Here is a 23,856-nt window from a genome sequence, read left to right on the forward strand (position 1 = left end):
TGCAGCTCAAGATGTTCCCACTTTGTCCCTCTCTAGAGTTGCGTAAACAAACCATGGAGTAGCTACCTTGGCATTACATGTGAACCAGAACTCATGATTTGCTTCACACAACTGAACCATAACTGCCGATTTGCCACAAAGCTAAACAATGGAGTGGCTGACTTGTTTCCCCACTCTAGAAAAGGAGGAGCAAAGTGAGGAATACTTATACTCCCTACACTACCACACATGATTTGACTAACTATGGCTTATGGCCAGCATCAATGAAAATACTATGTCCAATAGCACATTCCAAAATAATTATTCTCCTCTATACAGAAAACAGTGACATTTACAGATGTGATGTGTCCATTCTTTATGCTTAGTACCAAGGAACCTTCTCAGTGCCCAGCATAAATAATATGCCAGCTGAAAAAGAACAGAGCCAGCAGTGTACCTAGAGGTGTAGCGTGGGGGTATGTGGAGGGGCCATAGCCCCAGGCCCATGCTTTTTAGGGAGTATGAGCCAGGTGCCCCCATGCAGGGATCCCCGTCCTGCCCTGCCTGCTGGTGGGGGTCTCTGAGCCCTCTCACTCAGCCTGGCCCTGCTGCCGCCTCCCCAGCTCCCTTGCTGAATGGCCCAGTGTTGGGGGGGTTTGCCTACCAAGGGCTGCATCAGGTAGGCAGGCAGGCAGGGGCGCAGCGTGGTCCAGCTTGGCACTAGCTGAGCTGGCGTGCAGGCTTCATGAATCCTGTGCATCCCATGCACCCAGGGGCATTGGCATCATGGGCTGACCTAGTGAGGTGGGTTCTGTTGATGGCACACACATGTGTGCTTGCATGCCCTAAGTGCCACAATGCCACGGAGTACCTTCTCTGCCAGTGCATTCCAAGTGAAGGCAGCAGCAATTAGTCCAGGGCTGGGTCAGCAGCTGCCTAAGAGTATTGTCCCTCTATGCTCTGCAAAGGCTGCACAAAATGTTATAGATCCATCAGATTCATTACAGGCAACTTTGTATTCATATGTGTTCAGTGTGTGCAACTGTGTATACACGCATTGCGCCAAACACAGAAGTGACCCAAAAAGTCACAAAAAGGGGCAGAACAGGGTGAGGCAGCGGCTGAACAGGGTGCTTGCATATATTTGAAACACTACTGAAAAAGCCTGCAATTTCATTTAAACATGTGGTGCCTCAGAATGTAGAAAATCTTGTTCTAGGTAATTGCAACTTTGATTTACAATACCTCTTTTTCTCCAAACTGTAAATCAGTCCATTCCTTTGGCTTGTCCTCATATACCATTGGTTTACAATTCACACAAAAAAACTGCTGGAACTGATGGATGAAGCTGCTGACATTGAGAGGAGTCCAAGTGTTCAATATACTGAAGAGACTTTCTAGCATCACCTTTGCTGCTATTTGTTTTCCTTTCACAACCTCTTTCTCTGGATTTTTAAACCCAATGTTGTTCTTAATAGTATTCCATAAAGTGTCAGATGGTTTAACACATACTATATCGTCATACTGATGCCAATCTGTCAAAAAAATATTTTAGGTTTCATTAACACAAGATCAGGTTTCAATAAATACATGCGCCTATAGGCCCATAGCAAAAAAGCGCCATCCCTCTGGCAAATACCCTCTTCCCTCCCCTTGCACATATGGAAATCTCTTTCACTAATTGCTGGTGTCTCCTGCAAAACCCCAACCTGGAAGAGAAAAACCACACAGGTCCTTTCTGCCATGGGCAAACTCTTGAAGAAAAATAGATGTTATTTCCCTCCTGGGAGGGACCTGTGGGCACTGTTATACAGTGGTTCCACTCCTTCCTCCTGGGCCGTGTTCAGAAAGTAGTGTTAAGGGATGAGTGTTCAGACCCCTGGGCTCTCATTTGTGGGGTGCCTCAGGGTTCTGTCCTTTCCCCCATGCTTTTTAACATCTACATGAAGCTGCTGGGAGAGATTATCAGGGAGTTTGGGTTGGGTGTTCATCAGTATGTGGATACCACTCAACTCTACCTCTTTTAAATCAGAACCAGTGAAGGCGATGAATGTCCTGTGTGAGTGTCCGGAGGCGGTTGGAGGATGGATGGCAGCTAACAAACTGAGGTTGAATCCTGACACGACAGAAGTACTGTTTTTGAGGGACAGCAGCAGGCAGGTGTGGGGGACTCCCTGGTCCTGAATGGGGCAACTGCTCCCTGAAGGAGCAGGTGCACAGCCTGGGAGTCATTTTGGACTCACAGCTGCTCATGGAAGTGCAGGTCAATTCTGTGTCCAGGACAGCTATCTACCAGCTCCATCTGGTACGCAGGTTGAGACCCTACCTGCCCACAGACTGTTTCACTAGAGTGGTGCATGCTCTAGTTATCTCCCGCTTGGACTACTGCAATGTGTTCTACATGAGGCTACCTTTGGAGGAGACCCGGAAACTACAATAAATCCAGAATGCGGCAGCTAGACTGGTGACTGGGAGTGGCCACCGAGACAATATAAAACCGGTCCTGAAAGACCTACATTGGCTCTCAGTACGTTTCTGAGCACAATCCAAAGTGTTGGTTCTGACCTTTAAAGCCCTAAACAGTATACCTGAAGAACTGTCTCCAGCCCCATTGTTCAGCCCACACACTGAGGTCCAGCTCCGAGGTTACAGGGAACCAGGCAGAGAGCCTTCTTGTTAGTGGCACCTGCCCTGTGGAACGCCCTCCCAGCAGATGTCAAGGAAATAAACAACTATCTTACTTTTAGAAGACATCTGAAGGCAGTCCTGTTTAGGGAAGTTTTTAATGTTTGATGTTTTATCGTGTTTTTAATATTCTGTTAGAAGCTACCCAGAGTGGCTGGGTAAACCCAGCCAGATGGGCGAGGTATGAATAAATAATACTAATAATAATTACTCCTGTGTGTTAGGGCAAAGGAAGGAGCAGCAGGAGGACTGGGTACCTTCCTTCCCTTTATGTATCAATGTACATTTGCCATCCTCCATCCTCTCCTGTGATATTTGGACATCAAGACATATCGAGTCCCCATTGTGTGGCTCACTTCCACTCTCTCTCCTGCTGGCACTAGTCTGCTACCACAGTTAACACTTTGCAAATTGTTCTGCCTGCAAAGCAGAGCCTTTGGAGGGAAAGCCTCAAGTGTTCCACTTTCAGCTAACTGGCAGATTCACAGAAGGTAAACAAGTGCTGCATGGATTGTTTGCAGAATGGTTAGGCAAGTAGGTTGTATTAATACCGAGTGTTTCTCTCTTTTCCACCCTGCCATTGCCATCTACATTCATACCACAATGCACACATCAAGAGAAAAAACATGAAGGCAGTGAATAAAGCACCTTCTGGTGGAAGGAATGGATATTAGATTCTTTGTCTACACCTGGTTCACATACCTGCAGTAATGGCTGGTGGGGCTATATTGTTGACCTGGTACCCCAATGCCACACCCCACTATGGATTATCGAGAGGGGAAGGGCAGGGGGGAATCTGCACAGTGGTGGAGTGATGGATTGGCTCTGTATTGTGCCCGCACTGAGCTCCCTTGCTCCGCCCCCCCCTTCAATAACCAGCAACGATGGAGGGAGTTGGGAAGTTACAGGTGAAACTCGAAAAATTAGAATATCGGGGGAAAGTTCCTTTATTTCTGTAATTCAACCTGAAAGGTGAAACTAATATATGAGATAGACTCGTGACATGCAAAGCGAGATATGTCAAGCCCTGATTTGTTATCATTGAGATGATCATGGCATACAGCTTATGAAAACCCCAAATTAACAATCTCAGAAAATTAGAATATTCAAGAAAATCAGCAAAACAAGGATTGCAAATCGAGCAAGGCTGGACCTCTGAGAAGTAGAAGCATATCTCACTTTGCATGTCATGAGTCGATCTCATATATTAGTTTCACCTTTTAAGTTGAATTACTGAAATAAATGATTTTTTCCACGATATTCTAATTTTTCGAGTTTCACCTGTAGGTCAGCAATGCAGCCCCACCTCTGGATACTTGCAAATACTGCAGGCCTTTATGATGATGGAAATGTATTTCCACTCAATCCAATCATAATTTGAACATCTATGTGTTTACAGAAGAGAAATTAGACTTTGTGTGACAAAATGTGCCTGGTTTTCATTTAGCTAGCTCTTCCAAGTCTCTGTGCAATAGCTATTCCTGGTCTTCCCCCATGTCTCCCACTTAGCATGGAAGAAGACTGCATCTACCGCTACTGGGGGAGTTTAAGAAAAATTGTGCATCCTATGCACAGTTCCTTGGAATTAAACACAATTAAGCTCTGTATTGCTTACTTCTGAGTAAACATACATAGGATCATGATGTAAAGACACTAAATAAAGTAAAAGGGGTTTCTTAATAACTGAAGTAATAATTACCCAAATTATGAAGCTGTAGACTTTTGCAATGTATGTACCTTTCATTACTGCGTAATCCTAATAGCTAGCCCAATTATAATTGCTTTCTTCTCCCTAAATATTCCGTAAGTAGGAATGTTTGTTTGCTATTTTATAATGGTCTAAAGACCATTTGAAGTTCAATACATGAAATTTGATGTCCAGGACATTGCCCTCAGATGATTTCAGCAACTGCTAAGTAGCATGAACAAATACATATTTCCATTGACTTCCACGGAGGTGCTTTCTGAATTCCACTGCTTCCATGTTCATTTAATTAATAGCCATATTCATTGGAAAGTTCTGCCCCGAGCAAATGGGGAGCTTTATATCTCAGTTTGGCAGGAAACATTACCCCCACAGAGAGAAATAATGTCCACTGCCAAGTCAGGAGGCTAGATCATACTACAGCAGCCCAACTTAGTAGCATCTGAATACAGTACTTTGGGTTACAACCCCTATCATCCCTGACCACGCTTGGTGGGACTGATAGGAACTGTAAGTCCAATAAGCATCTGGAGGGCTACAGGCTGGGCAATGCAGTAGTACAGCAGCCAGAACCAGTAGCTTCTATTAGGCTTCTTAATGATGGTTTGCGACCCGATGCTGGCCTGAGAAATGAAGCGGTGTTCAAGCAGCCCTCCAATATTGGCCCTTCTCTCATCTATGCATTCCTTCTAGCTACTTGGACTCTGTTCTACGTCTAGCACTTGCTCCAGAACTTCAGAAACTTCCATGGAGAAATGGTTTTATATACCGTTTCTGTTTTCTTGGGAACTACACACACCCTGTTTATAAGGTATTATCAAAACCACTATCATACGGCAGAGATAGTTCCTTACCTGGGCCATATAGTAATGCTGGCTTTATAAACAAAAAACGATTTACAAATATTCCTTTATGATAAGGTTTGTAAATGAATTCCCACTCTCCGTCCTTCCCACGTGCAACATAGTATTTATAGGGAATTGGTTTCTCCATATTATCCTTATGAATAGTGACACAGCCTTCCATTAGGTGACCATGCTCACCAAGATCCCTAGTATTTTAAAAAAACAAAACACAAATGTACATCTTAGCAGTAAAGCAGGACAATAGGCAAAACTTTTTCAACTAACTTTTATGGAAGGAGAGGTCTCCAAATATTTATCATTTAATATATAGTTATATGCCTTAAAACATAATGACCTGGAATAAAGTGTTGCTAGATCAGATATGCATACATACTAAATTAAGAAGACACACACACACAACTCACCACTTTCCCCCCATGTTGAACGATACTATTCTAAACACTGGCCCCTATTTATACATGGTATTCTACTCTCAAGAGGTTAATAGTGGCACAATCTACAAAAGAATAATGTAGCCTAATAGCTATTATTGCAATGTGAGGAACAAGTAAGCAGCCTTAGTAGCCAGAGAGCAAGACTTAAGTAGCCAAATAGCATGTTGATGTGCATGTAAAGGAAGGGATTCCTAGAGGAGATGTATGAGAGTTCACACAGAGACACATTATTCTCCCTTACAGTTGGTCCAGTATTGGCCACATCACTCCATATTACAGGGTTTGCCTCCACCCCAGAGATACATCCAGTTACAATACTTCATTATCATCATGCAAATTTTACACACACACACAAACACACACACAGAAAAATAGTGCTCAAAATGGCTTACAACAAGGAAAACAGCAAAACATTTTTAAAAATCAAGAGTCACAACTACCACTTCAAAGTAACAAGGATAACAACAACATTTGTATGCTGTTTAAAAAAACATTTCAATACTGTAAATGTAACATCATACCTCCTGGCAATAATAAAAATAGCAAAGGAGTTTTACAGTTTCACCTTGCTAATGAGAGAATAAAAATGACGTTTGTTCTTTCTGTAATATCTTTCTCCTCTGGTCATCATGTTTAATTGGAGACATGTTTAAAAGTAGACATCTGTCCCCAATCAGCGTGGCCCAATCACACAGTGGTTAATTAAAACTGCCTTATCTGAACTAGGGGGGAAATTAGTAACCGCAGAGTTGGAAAAAGATAAAGCAAGAATGCTAGGACAGAGGTACTGAAAAATATCAAAGGGGACACTAAATACCTTGCCAGATCTTACTATTTGTTACCATCATCTAGCACTCCTACATATAGCAATATTCTTTATGGCCCATGAATCCATTCCAAAGCTTGCATGAATGCACAAAATTGTACTCACTTTGTGAAAGTCATCTCACAGACATTTTCCTTCCAGTTAAGATAGCCAGATATGCCTTGTGCCCTGACAAAAACTTTGTGTTTCCCAGGATCCAACTTGAAGTCTTTGGAAAGTATAGCATGAAAATATACTGTAACGCCTTCTTCAGAACTCACATGGCTGCAACAGTGAAGACAACAATGGTCAGTACAACATATTTTGGTGAATTTATGGAGTAGGGCACCACAATGTATCAGAACAGAAAATAGTTCCATGGCGTTGAAGAGTCCACACCACAACTCTATATGTTAGAGGTGAGGAGAGGGAGAAAACTACCAAGAAGAGACACAAAGTATCACTGTATGAATAAAATTAGAGAACTCTTTCAGAAGCTTCAAAGAACTGATGATGAGATATCAAAACTAATTCCCCCCCTATAAATTCCAGCTAATATTCATTATACCAAACAGTATGATCCAGGTTCACAACTTAGTTGTGCATCTTATTCTATACAAGATAGTTCCTATGGTCAGAAAATGCAAACAGATGCTCAAAGAATCCAAAATATGCCATTGCTGGGAACGAAAACCAATAGGCATTACTCAGAGCAGAACCATCTAAATTAAAGGCCCTAATTTAGCCACTCTCCTTAAGTTTCACTCTGAGTAGACCCGTTGAAATTAACAGTTGATCACCACCCAATATGTACAAGGTTCATGAATACTGTTCACCCCAATTGCCAGGGTGATGAGGGTGTCGGGGTTTGGCAAATGAAATAAACTACGGTATGTGTTTCCTTCACAGCTGTGCCCTCCATGCCCCCCAAGCCAAAAAGTTCAGCTGGAGATTTGTTTTGGCTCTAAGTGCAGAGCCATTAAGAAGCCTCCACCCTCCCAACCTCAGTTCCAAGCTGAACAGATATTGTTACTGCCAAGGGTAGGAACAGTTGCATCATAGTCTCCAAAGTTTTAGCAGTACCTATGCCAATACTATATTACATCAATTCTGTGTTGGAAAAGACATAGCAAGTCCATATGTGTAGCAGTACATAAGCGGGCAGACTTCTGCCCAAATGAGATGCAAAGACTTTACACCAGCAAGGGTGGAGCTACGCCTGGGCTGGCATGGTACAACCTCAAGAGAAGCTGTGGCTGTCACCAATTTAAGGGAACAATCCAAACCCAAGATCCACTAGGATGAGCAATGTTTGGAACAGGAAATCTCCTACACCAACTGAAGGCTTTCATGCTGGCTTAGCCAGAGATATTCTAGGCAAGTCCTCCATCCTGGCTCAGCCAGCTGAACTGAGGCTTTTAGTCCTGGGGGGGGGGGGGGGAGGTTCCAGGGCATGTTGGGGGTGTGGAGAGGCAGCTTTAACCTTATTCCAAATTTTGTTCAGCTCAGTCATATGACCTAGCAACCCAGTGAGAGTTACACTAGCAAAAGGGGTAGGATAAGTCAAACTCAACTTTAAAGACTTCTTTCCCTCCATTAGGCTTCTGAGTAGAGTTTGGAATAGGGTTAAGTCACACTGGCATATTTTATCCCAAGGTAAATTAAACTGGCTTCCTCTAATCTGGATTGCTCTACCCTTAAGTGGCTTATGTCAAAAGGGAAAACAAGCAGGTATGTTAAAAGGTGTAATTTTATTATCTTCCAACTTCTTCCTAAACAATAAAATGAACTGATCAATACAGAAATAATGAGTGGGTAAAAATGATTGCTCCAACAGTTAGCTTATCCATTGCGGTCTTTTAAAAAATGCTTTACAGAAATCATAGTATTTTAGAAGTGGTACTCATGAGATGTTGGTGGCACTGGGAAGATCTATGAACAGGACATAGTGAAGCGCGTTAGATGAGTATTTGTGGTAATTTCAGATTTAGTAAAGCTTCGTGTTTCTAACCTTTCAGATCAGAACTATGCAACAATTGCTACTGGCCAATTCCAATTTAATACCGCTTTTGAAATAAACAGAAATGTGCTATACCTCTGCTTGACTTCCTGGTTTGCCTGCTGCTTCTTAGTCTTTTGATCTTTCTGTTGCTTCTTCTCATTGGTAGCAGCAGAAGTCTTTCCCTTCTCAGACCCTTCTGCTGGAGTTGCTGCTTCTTCTGGTTTTTTGCAGACATTTTCCGCTTTAGTCTGTTCTTCCAACTTGGCTTTCTGTAACACAGACATATGTGATTCAAATGCTTGAAAAAATGTACTAGTCCTTTGTGGCTTGAAAGGGGGGGGGGGACGGGACTTAATCTTGTGCCCAGCTACCAAGGAGAAAATTATGCTTGAGACATGTCATCAGAACGGGTTATTTTAGAAGTTTCCGCAGGATGGCAAGCGGACCGCGAATCTGACAGCTCCTGTCAAATTTGGCCCTATTGGAGCCTAAGGGGAAGAGCGCAAGGGCGACGCACCTCCCCAAAAAGACCCAAGAGGAGCACTGAGGTGTCTCGGGGTCCTGCGGCTCACTAACGGCCGCTCGGTACTGCCAGCCCCTGCCTTTGTGCCAAAGGCGCGGAGAGTGGGGGGGGGGAGCCAAGTGTGCCGGCAAGCTAGGCACCAATGTGGCTTCGTAGAGAGCAAAGCCTCCAATCCAGCCACGGGCTGGTTACCTTTCCAGAAGACTGAAGGCAATTGCAAAGGTGAGGAGTGCTTAATTTGATTGATTTGGCAAAAAACAGGAATGTTAAAAGGAAGTCCGCTCCCATTCCTGGTGATATGAGCACAAAAGTGAAGTGTTGATGAAGTTCACTTTGGAAAATAAGTTAGCTAATGAATAATAAGGATTAAAAGATTTCACCAAGCTCTCAAGATTTTCTCTTTAAAAAAATACATTGATCTTGACTTGAATTTGAATCCATCCTATGTTGCAATTGAACTTGACTTTAAATGGAGGCTAAACTGGAGAAGGACTGCACTGTTATTGTATGGAAGAATATCACAAATTTCCTCTCAGGAAGAAAGATTGGACTGACCCTCTGAATTTATGCTACTTGTAGGAAAGAAGTTTTTGAGCTTTCAGAGTGCTGAAGACATCTAACCTAACGGAATTATAATTGTGGACTTATTTTATTAAAAGGTAACAGCTGGTTAAAAATCAAGATTATGAAAAAAGGACTATAATATTCATTGCTAATATTGGCCTAAATCAGATTTTCAAATAATTCAGTTTTATTTATACAGTATTGGCAATTAAAAATTACTCGGATGTTAACGGATGTAAATAAGGGGATATACAATTGTTAAATCTGCTAAAATTTGTTTTTGTGAGTGAAGTAGAAGGGAGGGAGGGAGGAGGCTGGAAGTACGGGGTTTTTTTTATTGAGTCTAGTGAAAATACTGATAAAGCCAAAATAACACTTTCCCTGGTGGGAAAGGACTTTTTGTTTTGAAATTTAATCTTAGAAAGGAAGCTGGGAAACAGCAAGAGAACTGCAGCCCCATCTAAAATTAGAATTGGCAGAAAAAATCTTAATGCTGAAACAAACCAGCAAAGCCGTAAGACAAGAGAAATATGAATTATTTGACTTACTTTTAGAATTTAAAAGAGAATTGTTTGATCAGACAAAAGAAATAAAGCAAAATGCTGATAAGGCAGCCTCTCTAGTTCGGAAAAATACTAATTTACTTTCAGAGGCTGTGGGACAATTTAAAGTGGATGCACACACCACTAACATGGGAAAGGCTGAGGTACGAGGTTTGAGGAAAATGCAAGGGAAAGTGAGGATGGGTCTATGACAAAAATGACACCTTGTGTGAATTGATTTGGGAAGCTTTGGTGGTGATGGAGATGAAGCAGGAAGGACAGGTAAAAGGTATGAGAGGCTACCATATGTGGTGGCAATGCAAAATTATTAAGAAGGCTTGGGAAGTGATATATAAAGATTTGAAGAGAATGTTGAAAATGACTTTTGTTTAAAAAAAGAAGAAGCTATGATTCTGAAAGATACAGGACCTAACGGATTTACCATGCAAAAGACTTTGTTCCTGCATCTGAGAATGGACGCCAGGCCAAGACCAGCCCATCCCTATAGAAGGAAGAAGCCACCACCAAAGAAGATGGAGACTGGCAAAGCAAACTAATGAACTATGCAGGACATACTAGACATTTTGAAACTCTAGAAAGAAAAAGGACATTGTTTTCTTTCTTTTTTTAAAAAAGGGGGGGATGTTCAAGGCATATTTAGCAAGATTTGTGTATAGGCTTTTACATTAGTTGAACTTTTAATGGTCACTTGTAACAACATGAATAAGGTTTTAAAATTGGATAGTTAAGAATATAAGATTTTGTGGACGTGTATGAAGTATAAAATAATGGAACCAGGAGGGGGAGTGGAGGGAAGTCAATTAAGATGTATGATTTTGATTGTGATGTTTGTTTGTTTTTGTTAATATAAAATTAATAAATTGTGTGCGCGCGCGCACACACACACACACACACACACACATATATATATATATATATATATTGCGGGGGGGGGGGGGGAGCTTAATCTTGTGTCCAGCTCCCAATGAGAAAATTATGTTTGAGACAGGTTACCAGAAGGGGTTATTTTAGAAGCCATGGACTAGGTGGGTATCTCCCCCACAATATTTTGTTTTCACGCAAATGAATCTCTTCTTTCAACAGCCTCTGGTGAATCCTGGTGGTAACACCTGGCGCTCCACTGGGTCAGGTTGGATGGGCTCCCTTTAAGTATTTTCCTCCACTGTGGCCCTGTGCGTTATGCAACTAGATCAGACAAGCTAGCAAGTGATCCCTTAAGCCCCTCCCCAATGCACTTATGCAACATAAAATCAGGGGAATTGGGAGGACAGAAAAGGACAGCTTCCTTTTCAATCCCTCAGTGAATCTTACAGCCCTGGGCAACAAAGGAAAGATTCTGAAAGGGAACCATCCAGTCCAGAGCAGGGAGCTTGTCTCCATTAGGATAAATGAACCCCTTTTAAAAACAAAAGCTCAATCCTGGCACCTGAAGAAGCTTTAGCAAACAAGGGACTGACCCATCTTTTAACACCAGGGACACTGGGAAAGGATGACAAGGATGATTTGTTCACTGTACTCCTCTCACTGCTGATTCTTGCCCCATGCCTGATAAATTCAACAGGGGCAGGATTATTTTGCCTGGGGCCCCCTGAAACCTGGAGCTGATTCGGTCTGTTAGTACTATTTGAATTTCTTGGCAGCTTTTGATACCAAGCACAGCACCTTTTGAGAGTACCATTCTAGGATGAAATTAACAGGTAACAGTTCTGCAGTGGTTCTAGTCCATCCTGGATTGTAGATTCCAGAAGATGGTGCTAGGACTGGCTGTGTTGGTGGATTTGCTCCATGCCAACCTCCATGCTGCCTCACCCTTCCACCCCCCCCCCACCAGTAAGCAGCAGTGGCACAGCTGCCAGGAGAACAGGTAAGTGGCGTCAGCCCACCACAAAATCCATTACCGCCTGCAGGACTCGATATTGCCTTCTACTCTGTTCAACAAGTGCATGAAACCACTATGGGAGGCCATCTAGAGATGCAATGTCTACTTTTATTAATAAGCAGATGGATGACATGCAGCTTGAACTCTCCTATTCAGGACAACACCCAAGAAGGCAATGGAAGCATACATATGCCCACACAACAAGACAGCCAATAGGAATCAGGCAACATACCTTTGAAACTGAAGCCCTTGTCTGTTGCTTGGTCTCTTCAACTTTTTTCTTACAACCCGGGCTCACTTCCGATTCAGACGAAGCGGTCTTAATTTCCTGATTTTGATCTTCTGTACTTGATTTTGCAACTTTATTTTCAGAAGATTCACCAGTACAGCGAGGGTCCAAAGATACGTTCTCTGCATCTCCATCAGAATTAGGTTGTGTGGCAACCAAAGTCTGAGTATCTGATATATTTCCCTGAGACAGATCAGTTGCAGTAGAACTTGTCTTACTTTCTTTACTAGAACCTGTCTGTTCACCAATTACATCATTCTTTTCAGAGCTTTCCTCCTCCATCTTCTCTTCTGCAACTGCAGCACCAACATGCTGGTCTGCTGCACCATTATTACTATCCTGACTCTTGGTATCAATATCACCAACATATTTTTCTGCAGCAACTGCTAGACTCTGATCTATGTCTAAGGGGCTACTTTTAATCTGACCTCCACTGTCACCAGCTGACTCCTTGTCTGATTTGGTCAATTCATCTTCTGGGCCTTGACTTTCCTTTGGTTGGTTTTTTGCATCTTTCACTTCAGGGCTAAAGTGATCAAGACTTGGTGGTGCTGAACTAAAACAGCTTGTCAAGGATGTCATCGAGGAGTCCTGAACTTCAGCATCTGAGGGACGCCTTTTCTTTTTCTTCTTCTTTTTCTTCTTCTGCATGATGGAGAACAAAAAACAACAATAACATCCACCTCTTAAAATGGAGAAACCCTGCTTTTAAAGGTTCAGAGGTAAAGCAAGAATAGATCATTCACCCTACATCCTCAATATTAACCTTCCCAGCATATGCTTCCACTCTCTTCCAAAATCAGAACTGGAAAAGACCTAGGCACATCCGTGATTATTACAGTGGTACTTTGGAAGTCAAACATAATCCGTTCTGGAAGTCCGTTCAACTTCTGAAATGTTCAGAAACCAAGGCGCGGTTTCTGATTGGTTTCCGAATGCAGAGGCACGCCAGAAACAATAGCGGAAGCTGTGCCGGACGTTTGGGCTTCCAAAAAAGCGTTCAAAAACCAGAACACTCACTTCTGGTTTTCGATCATTCGGGAGCCGGAACGTTCAACTTCCAAGGCATACACCTTAGTGGTACCTCAGGTTAAGTACTTAATTCGTTCTGGAGGTCCGTTCTTAACCTGAAACTGTTCTTAATCTGAAGCAGCACTTTAGCTAATGGGGCCTCCTGCTGCCGCTGTGCCGCTGGAGCACAGTTTCTGTTCTCATCCTGAAGCACTATTTCTGGGTTAGCGGAGTCTGTAACCTGAAGCGTATGTAACCTGAAGCGTATGTAACCTGAGGTACCACTGTACTACTAATTACTTGTCCTCCAATCCATGGCAAGGAGCATTTCCTATCACCTGGTTGGTATGCAATTATGCACTTTCCTGGACAGGAATAACTTTCTGCTATGACTCAGGCATTGGTGAACTCAAGACTGGATTACTGTAATATGCTCTTTGTGGAGCGTCCCTTGAAACTGGACCTGAATCTGAAGATGGAACATAATGCACCCATGGCTGCCATTTTCCATGGGTGAGAAAACCTAGTTTTCATAGGAAGCTGCCTTAGACTGAATCAGGCCATTGGTCCATCCAGCTCAGTCCAGTGGCAGCAGCTCTCCAGGATTTTGGGCAGGGTTTTCTATTTGCAAGAACTAGTCAAGGATTCTGACAAAAATGCATTTTTCCAATCAGCAATTCACAGCAGACACTTGACTGGCAACTGATACTTCAGACCAATTCACTTAATTACTCACTGCACATAGGAAAAACTACCTGCTGCGGGCTTGAGCATGGGCTGCTGCCCTCATATAGGTCTGGTTTCTCCTTTTTCCTTTTTCTGGAAGGAGGGGTATCATCCTCATTCAACTCATTCCAGTCAACATCGTTCTCAACTTTTACTGCCTGTTGAAAAATAGCCTTGCTTTCAGAGAGCTTAGCATTTGTAAGCAAAATGTAACTGCTTGCCTATCAATGCAGCGACTTTAAACCAAGTGGCCATTTCAAGAAGCATCAGCAAAGCACACTTAACAGCTCCACCATAGCAGACAGCAGGAAGCGAAAGTTTGTATTTCTGAAATCTCTGCACTATGCCCAACCTGTTCTCAAATGTACTCACTTTTTTCTGTGTGAGAGAGGCTTGACTCCCAGGGCTCTCAAATAAAGATTTTTCTGGCTCCCCTTGTGCTTCCCCAGTTAGTGGCTGCTTATCAACGGAAGATCCCAAGGAAGGGGAGCTTTCCACTCTCAGTTCGCCTCCGGGCTCCATCTCCAGCACTGAAGTCAGTTTTGCATCTCTGTTTTCTGCAACTGAAACAGAAGAATTGCAGAAAGTTATCTATGGAGAAGCCTGACATTAGTTCAGAGGCAGGGCTGGGGGTCTCAGTGGTGAACAGGAACCAACATTTTTAGACACAGAAGTCAGTAAATTTTCTGTCAGGCCCACAAAGAGCATTATTTAATTATTAAATCCCCAGCCGTGAACCCCAGGTTACACCTCTCTTTCAATGAAGAAATTGAAAAGCATATGCTTGCCTTTCTGATGCAACAACACATCTCAGATACTGTCTCTATAATTCACATTTCATTTTATTAGCGCATCCCAATCATCATACTGCATAATTATTTTAATTAATGTACAACAACAAAGTAAGTTACACTTTCTCTGTGGCTATTGCACCATTGCCATTTTGGTCTGCAGTGTTTTTTTAAAATCTGTTGCTGTATATATCTTAATGTTGCAGTTTCTTTTCGCACAGTGTGTTAACAACACATATGCAAGCTGTTTGACTAATGTCCACCAACCCATTTGGCTGTGCCTATTTGATTTTTTTATGTAAGCCGCGTTTGGCATTTTGTCTAAGACAGACAGAATGTTTTAATTAATAAATAAAAATAAATAAATAAATAAATAAATGGGTCACATAACAAGCCTTCTAACAGCTCTTTTCCCCCAGTGGTGTTATTCTAGCATGTTTGGGCCATAATTATGTTTGTCAAACATTTCCCCCCCACTGCAGATGGCATGGTGAGAAGGAAGAGCAGCCATTATATTACCAACATTATATTCTTAAGATAGTATCTCTCAGCTAAGGGACAGAGAGGCGTTTTTGGATCTATGTTTGCATAGATCGCAGGGTGCTGTAGCGTTCCTCACTTTATAGCATAAGGGAAAGTAGATGTGTAATAGGAATCATGAGGTAAGGGAAGTGTTAGGAGTGTGCAGAAAACGGGCAAGTGAAGGACAAAAAGCTGGAGGGGGGAAAGCTGGACATTCATTTATTTTTTCCAAAGTGCAGCTGCAAGGGGCTTGTGGTTTTCTTATCTAGTTGCTGGGTGACTTATCACGTACTGTTGCATATGAAATATTCTCCCACATCCACATTCCTGAGGAAGAGAAAAGGGCAGTTCGGAGAACAGAGAACTGTGGGAAGTTGCAAGAGTCAGGCGTTTGGACAATCGCTTTCTGTAAAATTTGAGTAAGTTGGAGCTGCTAGTGTTTAGAAGCTTGGAGAACTTGTCTTGTCATATGTGTGAAATGTATAATGTCTTGAACTATGAATGGAGGCAATATAATCTGTAAAATACTTCTAAGCCTGTGTCTTGCTGTTGGAGAAATTTAATCACTTCTTTGGACTTCCACGCACACATACCCCAACACATTTACCCAGTTAAGGTTTGGGGGCATGCGTTTAGTGGCTTTTAAAACAATGCATTTAGCTCTACAACTAACACTCCAAAAGAGAATGAAAACATGGTATGGGAGAAAAGAGTGGAGAGAGAGGCAGAAATAACATATGCACAAACTGGAACTTATACAGTGGTGCCCTGCAAGACGAAAAACCCGCTAGACGAAAGGGTTTTCCGTTTTGGAGGCGCTTCGCAAAACGAATTTCCCTATGGGCTTGCTTCGCAAGAAGAAAGCCCATAGGGAAATCTCCGGGGACCTCTTTTAAATGCTAGCGGTGGGGAGCAAAGCCTTCCCCCCCTCCGGCCTTCAGAAGAGGTCCAGGAAGGCCGGCGAGGGCCGAAAGGCTTTGCTCCCCACCGCCAGCATTTTAAAAGCAGTCCGGGATAGCAGGGAAGCGCTTCCCGCTATCCCGGATGGCTTTTGAAGGCAGGCGGGGGGGGGGGGAGCAAAGACTTTTGCCCCCCGTCCGCCTTCAGAAGAGGTCCTGGACCTCTTCTGAAGGCTGGCGGGGGGCAAAAGTCTTTGCTCCCCCCCGCCTGCCTTCAAAAGCCGCCCGGAGGCTTTTAAATCGCCCCGGGACAGTCCCGGGGCGATTTAAAAGCCCCCGGGAAGGCAGGCAGGGGCGCCCGCCTTCGGAAGAGGTCGGGGGACAGACTGTCCCCGGACCTGGTCTGAAGGCGGTTTCCATAGGAACGCATTAATTGATTTTTAATGCATTCCTATGGGAAACCGTGCTTCGCAAGACGAAAAACTCGCAAGACGAAAAGACTTGCGGAACGAATTAATTTCCTCTTGCGTGGCACCACTGTATACATCTCATGCTATTATTGATTAAATTACAGTGGTACCTCGGTTTACGAACTTAATCTGTTCCGGAAGTCCATTCTTAAACCGAGGCACGCTTTCCCTAATGAGGCCTCCCGCCGCTGGTGCCCTTCCATCGTTTGGATTCCGTTCTTAGACTGAGGTAAAGTTCGCAAACTGGGACACTATTTCCAGTTTTGCAGAGTTCATAAACTGAATCATTATTAAACAGGACTGTTCTTAAACTGAGGTACCACTGTACTACCAGTTGAATTTTACACCTACTCTCCAATACAGAGTTAAAGGTAAAGGGACCCCTGACCATTAGGTCCAGTCGTGGCCGACTCTGGGGTTGCGGCGCTCATCTCGCTTTATTGGCCGAGGGAGCCGGCGTACAGCTTCAGGGTCATGTGGCCAGCATGACTAAGCCGCTTCTGGCGAACCAGAGCAGCGCATGGAAACGCTGTTTACCTTCCCACCGGAGCGGTACCTATTTATCTACTTGCACTTTGGCATGCTTTCAAACTGCTAGGTTGGCAGGAGCAGGGACCAAACAACGGGAGCTCACCCCGTCGCGGGGATTCGAACCACCAACCTTCTGATTGGCAAGCCCTAGGCTCTGTGATTTAACCCACAGCGCCACCCGCGTCAGGAACACAAAAAGGCAAGGAGAGGTAAGGACATTGACTAACCAGCAACAACTCTGCAATGTCCGGAACATTCATAGGCAAGGGGGGCAATAAACCAGACAGACACCAATGATTCTAGAACTTTCCCTGTCCTTTACGTATTTTCATTGTGTCCCTAATTCATCTTGGAAAGTAGTTGTACACCATTTTGTGATTCTTGGTTAAGGCTGTAAATCACTTACTTTGTGTGCTGGTAGAAGAAGCCTCAGCTAACTTCTTCCCACATTCACTGCAGAATTTGTGAGATGCAGACTGAGCACTGCCACATTCAGGGCATTTAAAGCCCTTTTTATGCAATTGCTGATCCAGGGTGAAGTTTTTTCCCCAGCCTATTGGAAAGTAAGAAACCGAAAGAGAAATGGGGTGAGGTGACATTAGTCATACAACTTGCTTGCATATTGTTTCACTCAGTGAAACGAAACTAACTGGAGTAACATTTCATATATTCATAGAGAATTAATAAATGTAGTTCTGCTTAATGATTCATCAGATCCGAATAAGTTCACTAGTTCTGTATTTTAACAGTATGTTATAAACACAGGAACCCACCTCAAACACACACACAAAAATGCATACAGATAGGTTTCAATTACAATAATTCTAAAATTAACATCAGACATCAAAACGTAATCAAAGTTGTAACTTGTATCTTTGTAGTGAATTTTAAGAGTTTTAAACTGCTTTGGCTTAAATGAACTTGACTGAAAAGTTCATTGTAAATATAATATTAACAATACTACTTTTAATACAAAGTATTTTGCCTCATGGGACGCAGGTGGCGCTGTGGTTTAAAGCCTCAGCGCCTAGGACTTGCCGATCGAAAGGTCGGCGGTTCGAATCCCTGCGGCGGGGTGCGCTCCCGCTGCTCGGTCCCAGCGCCTGCCAACCTAGCAGTTCGAAAGCACCTCCGGGTGCAAGTAGATAAATAGGGACCGCTTACCAGCGGGAAGGTAAACGGCGTTTCCGTGTGTGGCTCTGGCTCGCCAGATGCAGCTTTGTCACACTGGCCACGTGACCCGGAAGTGTCTCCGGACAGCGCTGGCCCCTGGCCTCTTAAGTGAGATGGGCGCACAACCCCAGAGTCTGCCCATACGGGCAGGGGTACCTTTACCTTTACCTTTACCTATTTTGCCTCATGAACCCTAATGAATTCTTATAAAACTAACCAAGAACAGACATAAAGTTAAGTCATGATGTGTCAAACCTGTCGCAAGATGTTCTAATAAGTAATAATAAAAATTATTTATTACTTATACCCCGCTCATCTGGCCGGACCTCCTTACCCACTCTGGGCGGTTCCCAACAGAATATTTAAAAAAAAATAAACCTTAAAACATAAAAAACTTCCCTAAACAGGGCTGCCTTCAGATGTCTTCTAAAAGTCAGATAGTTGTTTATTTCCTTGGCACCTGATAGGAGGGTGTTCCATAGGGCGGGTGCCACTACCGAGAAGGCCCTCTGCCTGGTTCCCTATAACTTCACTTTTTGCAGTGAGGGAACTGCCAGAAGGCCCTCGGAGCTGGATCTCAGTGTCCGGCAGGATGGATAAAAATGAAAGATTTTTTTTATTTTAAAAAATCTGATTTTTTAAAAATTTGAATCGGATTTTTAAAATAAAATGCTTTTGGAGGAAAAATCTTTCTAAAGATAGTTTTCTATTTAAGTTACATTATAGTCCAAAGGCTATTCATCCGGAAATAAGGATTTGTTTTAAGTTTTTCATGTGTGCTAAAGCTCAATCTACGTTTTTTGGAAAAAAACAACGTTTAACCACAACAGTTAACAAACATGGATACATATGCTATAATGTTATTGATTTAGTTAAATAAATTGTTTAAATTGTTGTTAAGAAAATGATTACTTTTCTCTTTCCAATAAAGTACAGAAGAAAAGTTGTCCAAATATAAACAGTTAACTTATTAAACCTCACAATAATTTCATAAGTATTTGTCTATGTATTTCTAATAGTATAACCAAATCAGTAATTTTTATATAACTGTAGAAACTACTCTGAAAATTTATTATTCCAAAAATAAAACCTTCCTTTGTTTGTAAATATTAAGATTATACTAGCAAGAACGAGTCTTTCAGTAAAAATAAAAATTAAAAAAAAATTAAATCAAGTCTTACTGACTAGTGATATAAATTGATTTGATTTAAATCAAATCCACCCTGGTGTCTGGGCTGAATAATGGGGTGGAGATGCTCCTTCAGGTAGTTTGGTGTCTAAGCATGTCAGTATTTTGAGCTAAACATTTATTTTGGCAGTGGCCGTGCAGTATGGTATATGTATATTGCTTTAAGTGTGAGCATAGTGGTGATGGGCATTTACCACATCTCTCGCTCAGTTTCTGCCTTCAGTTTACCTACACTTTAATACTACAAAGTGAGCAACTAATCAAAGCTAGTAGTAAGTGGTTCTCACCCATGCTGTCTCTTCCTCAAAACCGGTTAGCAGGAGCAGTGATTTAAAGTCTCTCTTGCAGGTACTATTCTTCTTGTAGCTCCATCCCTGTTCTTTTTAGTGTGCCCATTTAGAATCACCCCCAACCTATCTCTGGTCATAATTACAGTATTTACATTTACATCTAGGTAAGAAAAAGGTTTCTTTGACCATATACAAAGACACTTTCCCCTTCACCTATAAGTAACTAACCAAAGAGAAACTGCAGCCTATCTTAAATCACACAAGAAATGCCATTCACCCTTTAAAGACTAAGAACCATTTCTCCTGTCCACCACATAAACATTGTGAGATAACACAATGCAGTTATGAAGATTTCAAAGCTTATACCGCATTACTGCTAAACTTTATGTCAGTACTGTACTCCGTTATCCACAATTTATCACTGACCAGGAGAGTGCTTTTGTATTGACCTACCAACCCACAATGGTCTCATTGAATCAGCAAGGCCCAATTCAAGTGTAATCTCCCATCGGTTTTCTCTTTCACTGCCTGATATTTTGCTAAATACAATGCAGCTTATTTGTACAGCTACTTATGTGCATTAAGGTTATAGTAGTTTGGCTTACAAGTCCTTAACAGCAAAGGAACATATGTGTGTATATGTATGTATTTATTCTGAGGAGGCCAAACACAAACTGCTGCCTCATGATTCCACCTACACTGGTGATGGGAAAAGACAAAGTTGGCTCCATTCCTCAGACTCCTCCACTTGAGACAAGGTGCTGAGGACAGGAAGATCTTGTCACCTCACAACACCTCTGGTGTTTATTTATTTATTTATACGGCTTCCCAAAAGGATCACACCTCAAAATCTCCTGGCAGAAGCCGTCCTTCTGCAGCAAAGAGACAAAGCGGCACTTACACCCACTTAACTTCTGCCTATGACATGCAACTGTTAAAGGATTGGGAAACATGTCAGGAAAACCCACTGAAGGGTGGCAAGGCCCAAGGCCCATCCCCACACTGGGCACTTGGAGACGGCTGCCATTTTAAAACTAGAATATTGGTGTCAAAATAGCATCTTGGGAACATACATGTTGAAATAGCTTGGACACTACTAACTGAAATAGGAAAGAGAAGAGTGCAGAAGGTCTGTAAATTTTGCCTCAGCTCTTCCCCATATCTAATACTGTAGTGAGAGAGAGAGAGAGAGAGAGAGAGAGAGAGAGAGAGAGAGATACAAAAGCTTTCACTTCAGCACACACAACCCCTGGACTCCAGGCCCGGGGCCAGATAGTGCAATAGCCCAATCAGCAGCCACTATGCAAATATAACGGGTGATCCGTCTCTGTCTCTCCACCTCACCTACAACTGGTAGATGCAGCTGGTGCTGCACTACAAACCCCAGAATTCATTGAGATTACCTTCTTTATATGTTTGCAACACATTATTCGCTGGTTTCCAGCAAATTACTATTTTTACCACACAAATTGGAACAAATTTCACTCTTTCAAAAAAAAAAATCAAACCTAGGGCTTTCGCTTAGCTACCACAGCCAGCTGAGGAAGGGGCCCCACCTATTTGCCCCCTGGTACACAGGCACTTCCTTTCTTACCTTTACGGCCCATACTTAGGCCATTATCTAGAAGCTGGCCCGGCTATTCCAGCCATTGAATCCTTGCCAGATCCAGGAGATTGTCTCCGGCATGAGCATGCCATAAACATTACTTCTTTAAAAAGAAAAAAAAGGAAAATTCCAAAGGCCCAGCATCTGCTCACGGAAGTGAAACAGAAAGTCGACGAGGGGCGCATGACCCCGCAGCCCAAAAGCAACGAAGCGGACTTTGGAGGGTCTGCCGCTTTGCTTAAATTCACAATATCATCAGGGCAAAGGTGGGAATCTCTTCGCCTTCCCACCGCAGCAAAACCAACAACACACCTCAATAGCGAGGGCAATAGCGGAGACCCAGGAAAGCTACCCGCCCCTCCTCGCCCAACTTTGCAAACTGTCCTATATATGAGCGATGTAACAAACCGTGCCCCACTCCCCCTTTGCAGTTCCACTCCGTTTAATATCCACGCGCCGAAGAAAAAGGCAAACGGGCAAAAGAACACAAAAACATGTCCCACCCCCCCCCAGCTTGCAAGAAGTTTAGCAGAAGCGACAGCAAAAGCTATCCCCCCTTCCCCGCTTGGAGGTGAGCAGAGGTTTCTATCCTAGGTGCCTGCAAAAGGTTTTAACGGGTCACGCCGCGAAGCCGGCCAGGTTGCTTCCCTAGGCGACACCTGCCACCTTCGTGTTACTCACCTCGGCTTAACTCCGCAATGGCTACCCCGCAGCTCAGCAGAAAGGAGGCTTCCCCGCTCCTGCGAAACCCGCTCCTCTCTGACGCACCAGCAGCTGAGCAAGGCAAGGCAAGCCGGCAAAGTTTCGCTTTCCCCCTCGCCGCTCGGCTTCTTCTTATTGGAGGCTGCGCATAGTTTCGTTTCCGAGCGCCACCCCACCCACCACCGCTCAGCCTCGCCGCTCCGTCCGTCCCTCCCTCCCGGCTGTAGCCGGAAACGGGGAATTCCCGATGGCCGCGAGACATCCAAGGGCAGGGCTTGGCTTCGTTCCAAACGGGCAGAACGGGGGAAGGGACAACGGGTCACCTCCAAATATCCCCATCCATCGGCAAACACCTTTTGACGCAGCCCAGAGCTACGGAAGAACGTAAGGAAGGGGTCTGCCGGATTCAGGCCGAAGGCCCTTGTGGTCCAGCACCTTGTTTTCACAGCTGCCCGTGGGAAGCCTCCTCTCGCAACACGATTCCCAAGATCCTGTATGCAGAGGCATCATAATATAGTGCTTAGAGTCAAAACATCGTTATCTTTTTTTTTCTGCAGCCATCCTTAACCTGTTTCTTGGTGCCGGACAAAAATATGGTCAGGCCTTTGGTTCTTAATTAGGAGAGTAACTAGTTATGCAACCGGAACCTTTGACTTCCTTAGGAGGGTTCAGGCTAGATGTCAGACCTGAGTTGCACCACCAGCCACCAGAATGGAAAGGGACCACGAGGCTCATCTAGTCCAACCCCCCAGCAATGCAGGAATCTTTCACCCAATGTGGGGTTCGAACCCATAACCACCCTGTGAACCTGTTGAGGAAAATCGTTATTCGGCATAAGCTGGGCAGTCATGTTTTTTAAGGTGCATCTGTAAGTGCTTTTGATCTGTTTGCAACCGGGAATCTTCAGGTTGCAACCTGGCTACCCTAATTTATTTATTGTATGCAAGAGATGGCATGAGCATTATTATTTTTTTACTGTGCTGCTGTTAATAACAGGCAAAAGACAAGAGCTGCCAGGTTTAAATTACAACTCTTGTGATCAAGAATGAATAATAAATCTGATTTAAAAAGAAGTACAAATTGTCTGGGGAAATTGTGGTTTTAGGAAAAATCTAGAGCTGTCTGTGTCTGGGAGGCATGATTTTCAAAGACAGGCCTACCAGAATAGAAAGCAAAATTAATGTTTTGTTCTGCAAGTGTTCAAGTACATTAGGAGTGTGGGTTGAGTCTTCTTGGAAATGTTTACACTTCTAGAGTTATACTTAAAATGAGTACTCTTTAAATGCACATTTATGCACACACACAGGGTGGCTGGAGGTCTGGTTTCTTTTCGTCCTTCTAGTGCATTATTGTGCTTGAGGACATTTTAAGAAGAATGGAGCTTATGTCTCCTATGGATTTATGTAACACTCAAGTTGTCTTAATAAACTGCTGTTGTGAAATGGCAGGTTGTAGATCATCTGCCCTCACACAGTCTTCTCTGGAGCAATTAAACTTTCTAAAGAGCTCTAGGAGCCTGTTCTAGAATGATAACCAAATGAACCAGTCAAGAAAATCTGTGTTCCTGACCATGCATAGGGGAAGGATGTTTATAGAGAAAGGTGCAAAAATTCACAGGCCATCCACATAATGGCAATAAGCATTATGTATAA

The 23,856-nt window shown here is 43.2% G+C and overlaps 1 protein-coding gene across 3 annotated transcripts in view; it reads right to left on the reverse strand.

The window, feature by feature from the left end:
- LOC309363318 (E3 ubiquitin-protein ligase RNF213-like) overlaps positions 1 to 22,344 on the reverse strand; it is a 93,194-nt gene extending 70,850 nt beyond the window's left edge. Inside the window, exons 1-9 of one of the 3 annotated variants that reach the window (XM_081899462.1) lie at positions 22,184 to 22,344; positions 17,651 to 17,797; positions 14,404 to 14,594; positions 14,058 to 14,189; positions 12,238 to 12,939; positions 8,570 to 8,745; positions 6,601 to 6,759; positions 5,224 to 5,420; positions 1,225 to 1,514 (exon numbers count right to left, since the gene is read on the reverse strand). In XM_081899462.1, the coding sequence (XP_081755588.1) occupies positions 1,225 to 1,514; positions 5,224 to 5,420; positions 6,601 to 6,759; positions 8,570 to 8,745; positions 12,238 to 12,939; positions 14,058 to 14,189; positions 14,404 to 14,553 (1,806 nt within the window). In that variant the 5' untranslated portion in view covers positions 14,554 to 14,594; positions 17,651 to 17,797; positions 22,184 to 22,344. Of the gene's footprint in view, positions 1 to 1,224; positions 1,515 to 5,223; positions 5,421 to 6,600; positions 6,760 to 8,569; positions 8,746 to 12,237; positions 12,940 to 14,057; positions 14,190 to 14,403; positions 14,595 to 17,650; positions 17,798 to 22,183 lie in introns of those variants that run through there. The other 2 variants (XM_081899460.1, XM_081899461.1) reach the window with 2 other exon arrangements.
- Between the last annotated feature and the right edge of the window lie 1,512 nt (positions 22,345 to 23,856).

The sequence above is a fragment of the Podarcis melisellensis genome (assembly GCF_964234715.1).
Source record: "Podarcis melisellensis genome assembly, chromosome: 2".
Classification (NCBI taxonomy): domain Eukaryota; kingdom Metazoa; phylum Chordata; class Lepidosauria; order Squamata; family Lacertidae; genus Podarcis; species Podarcis melisellensis.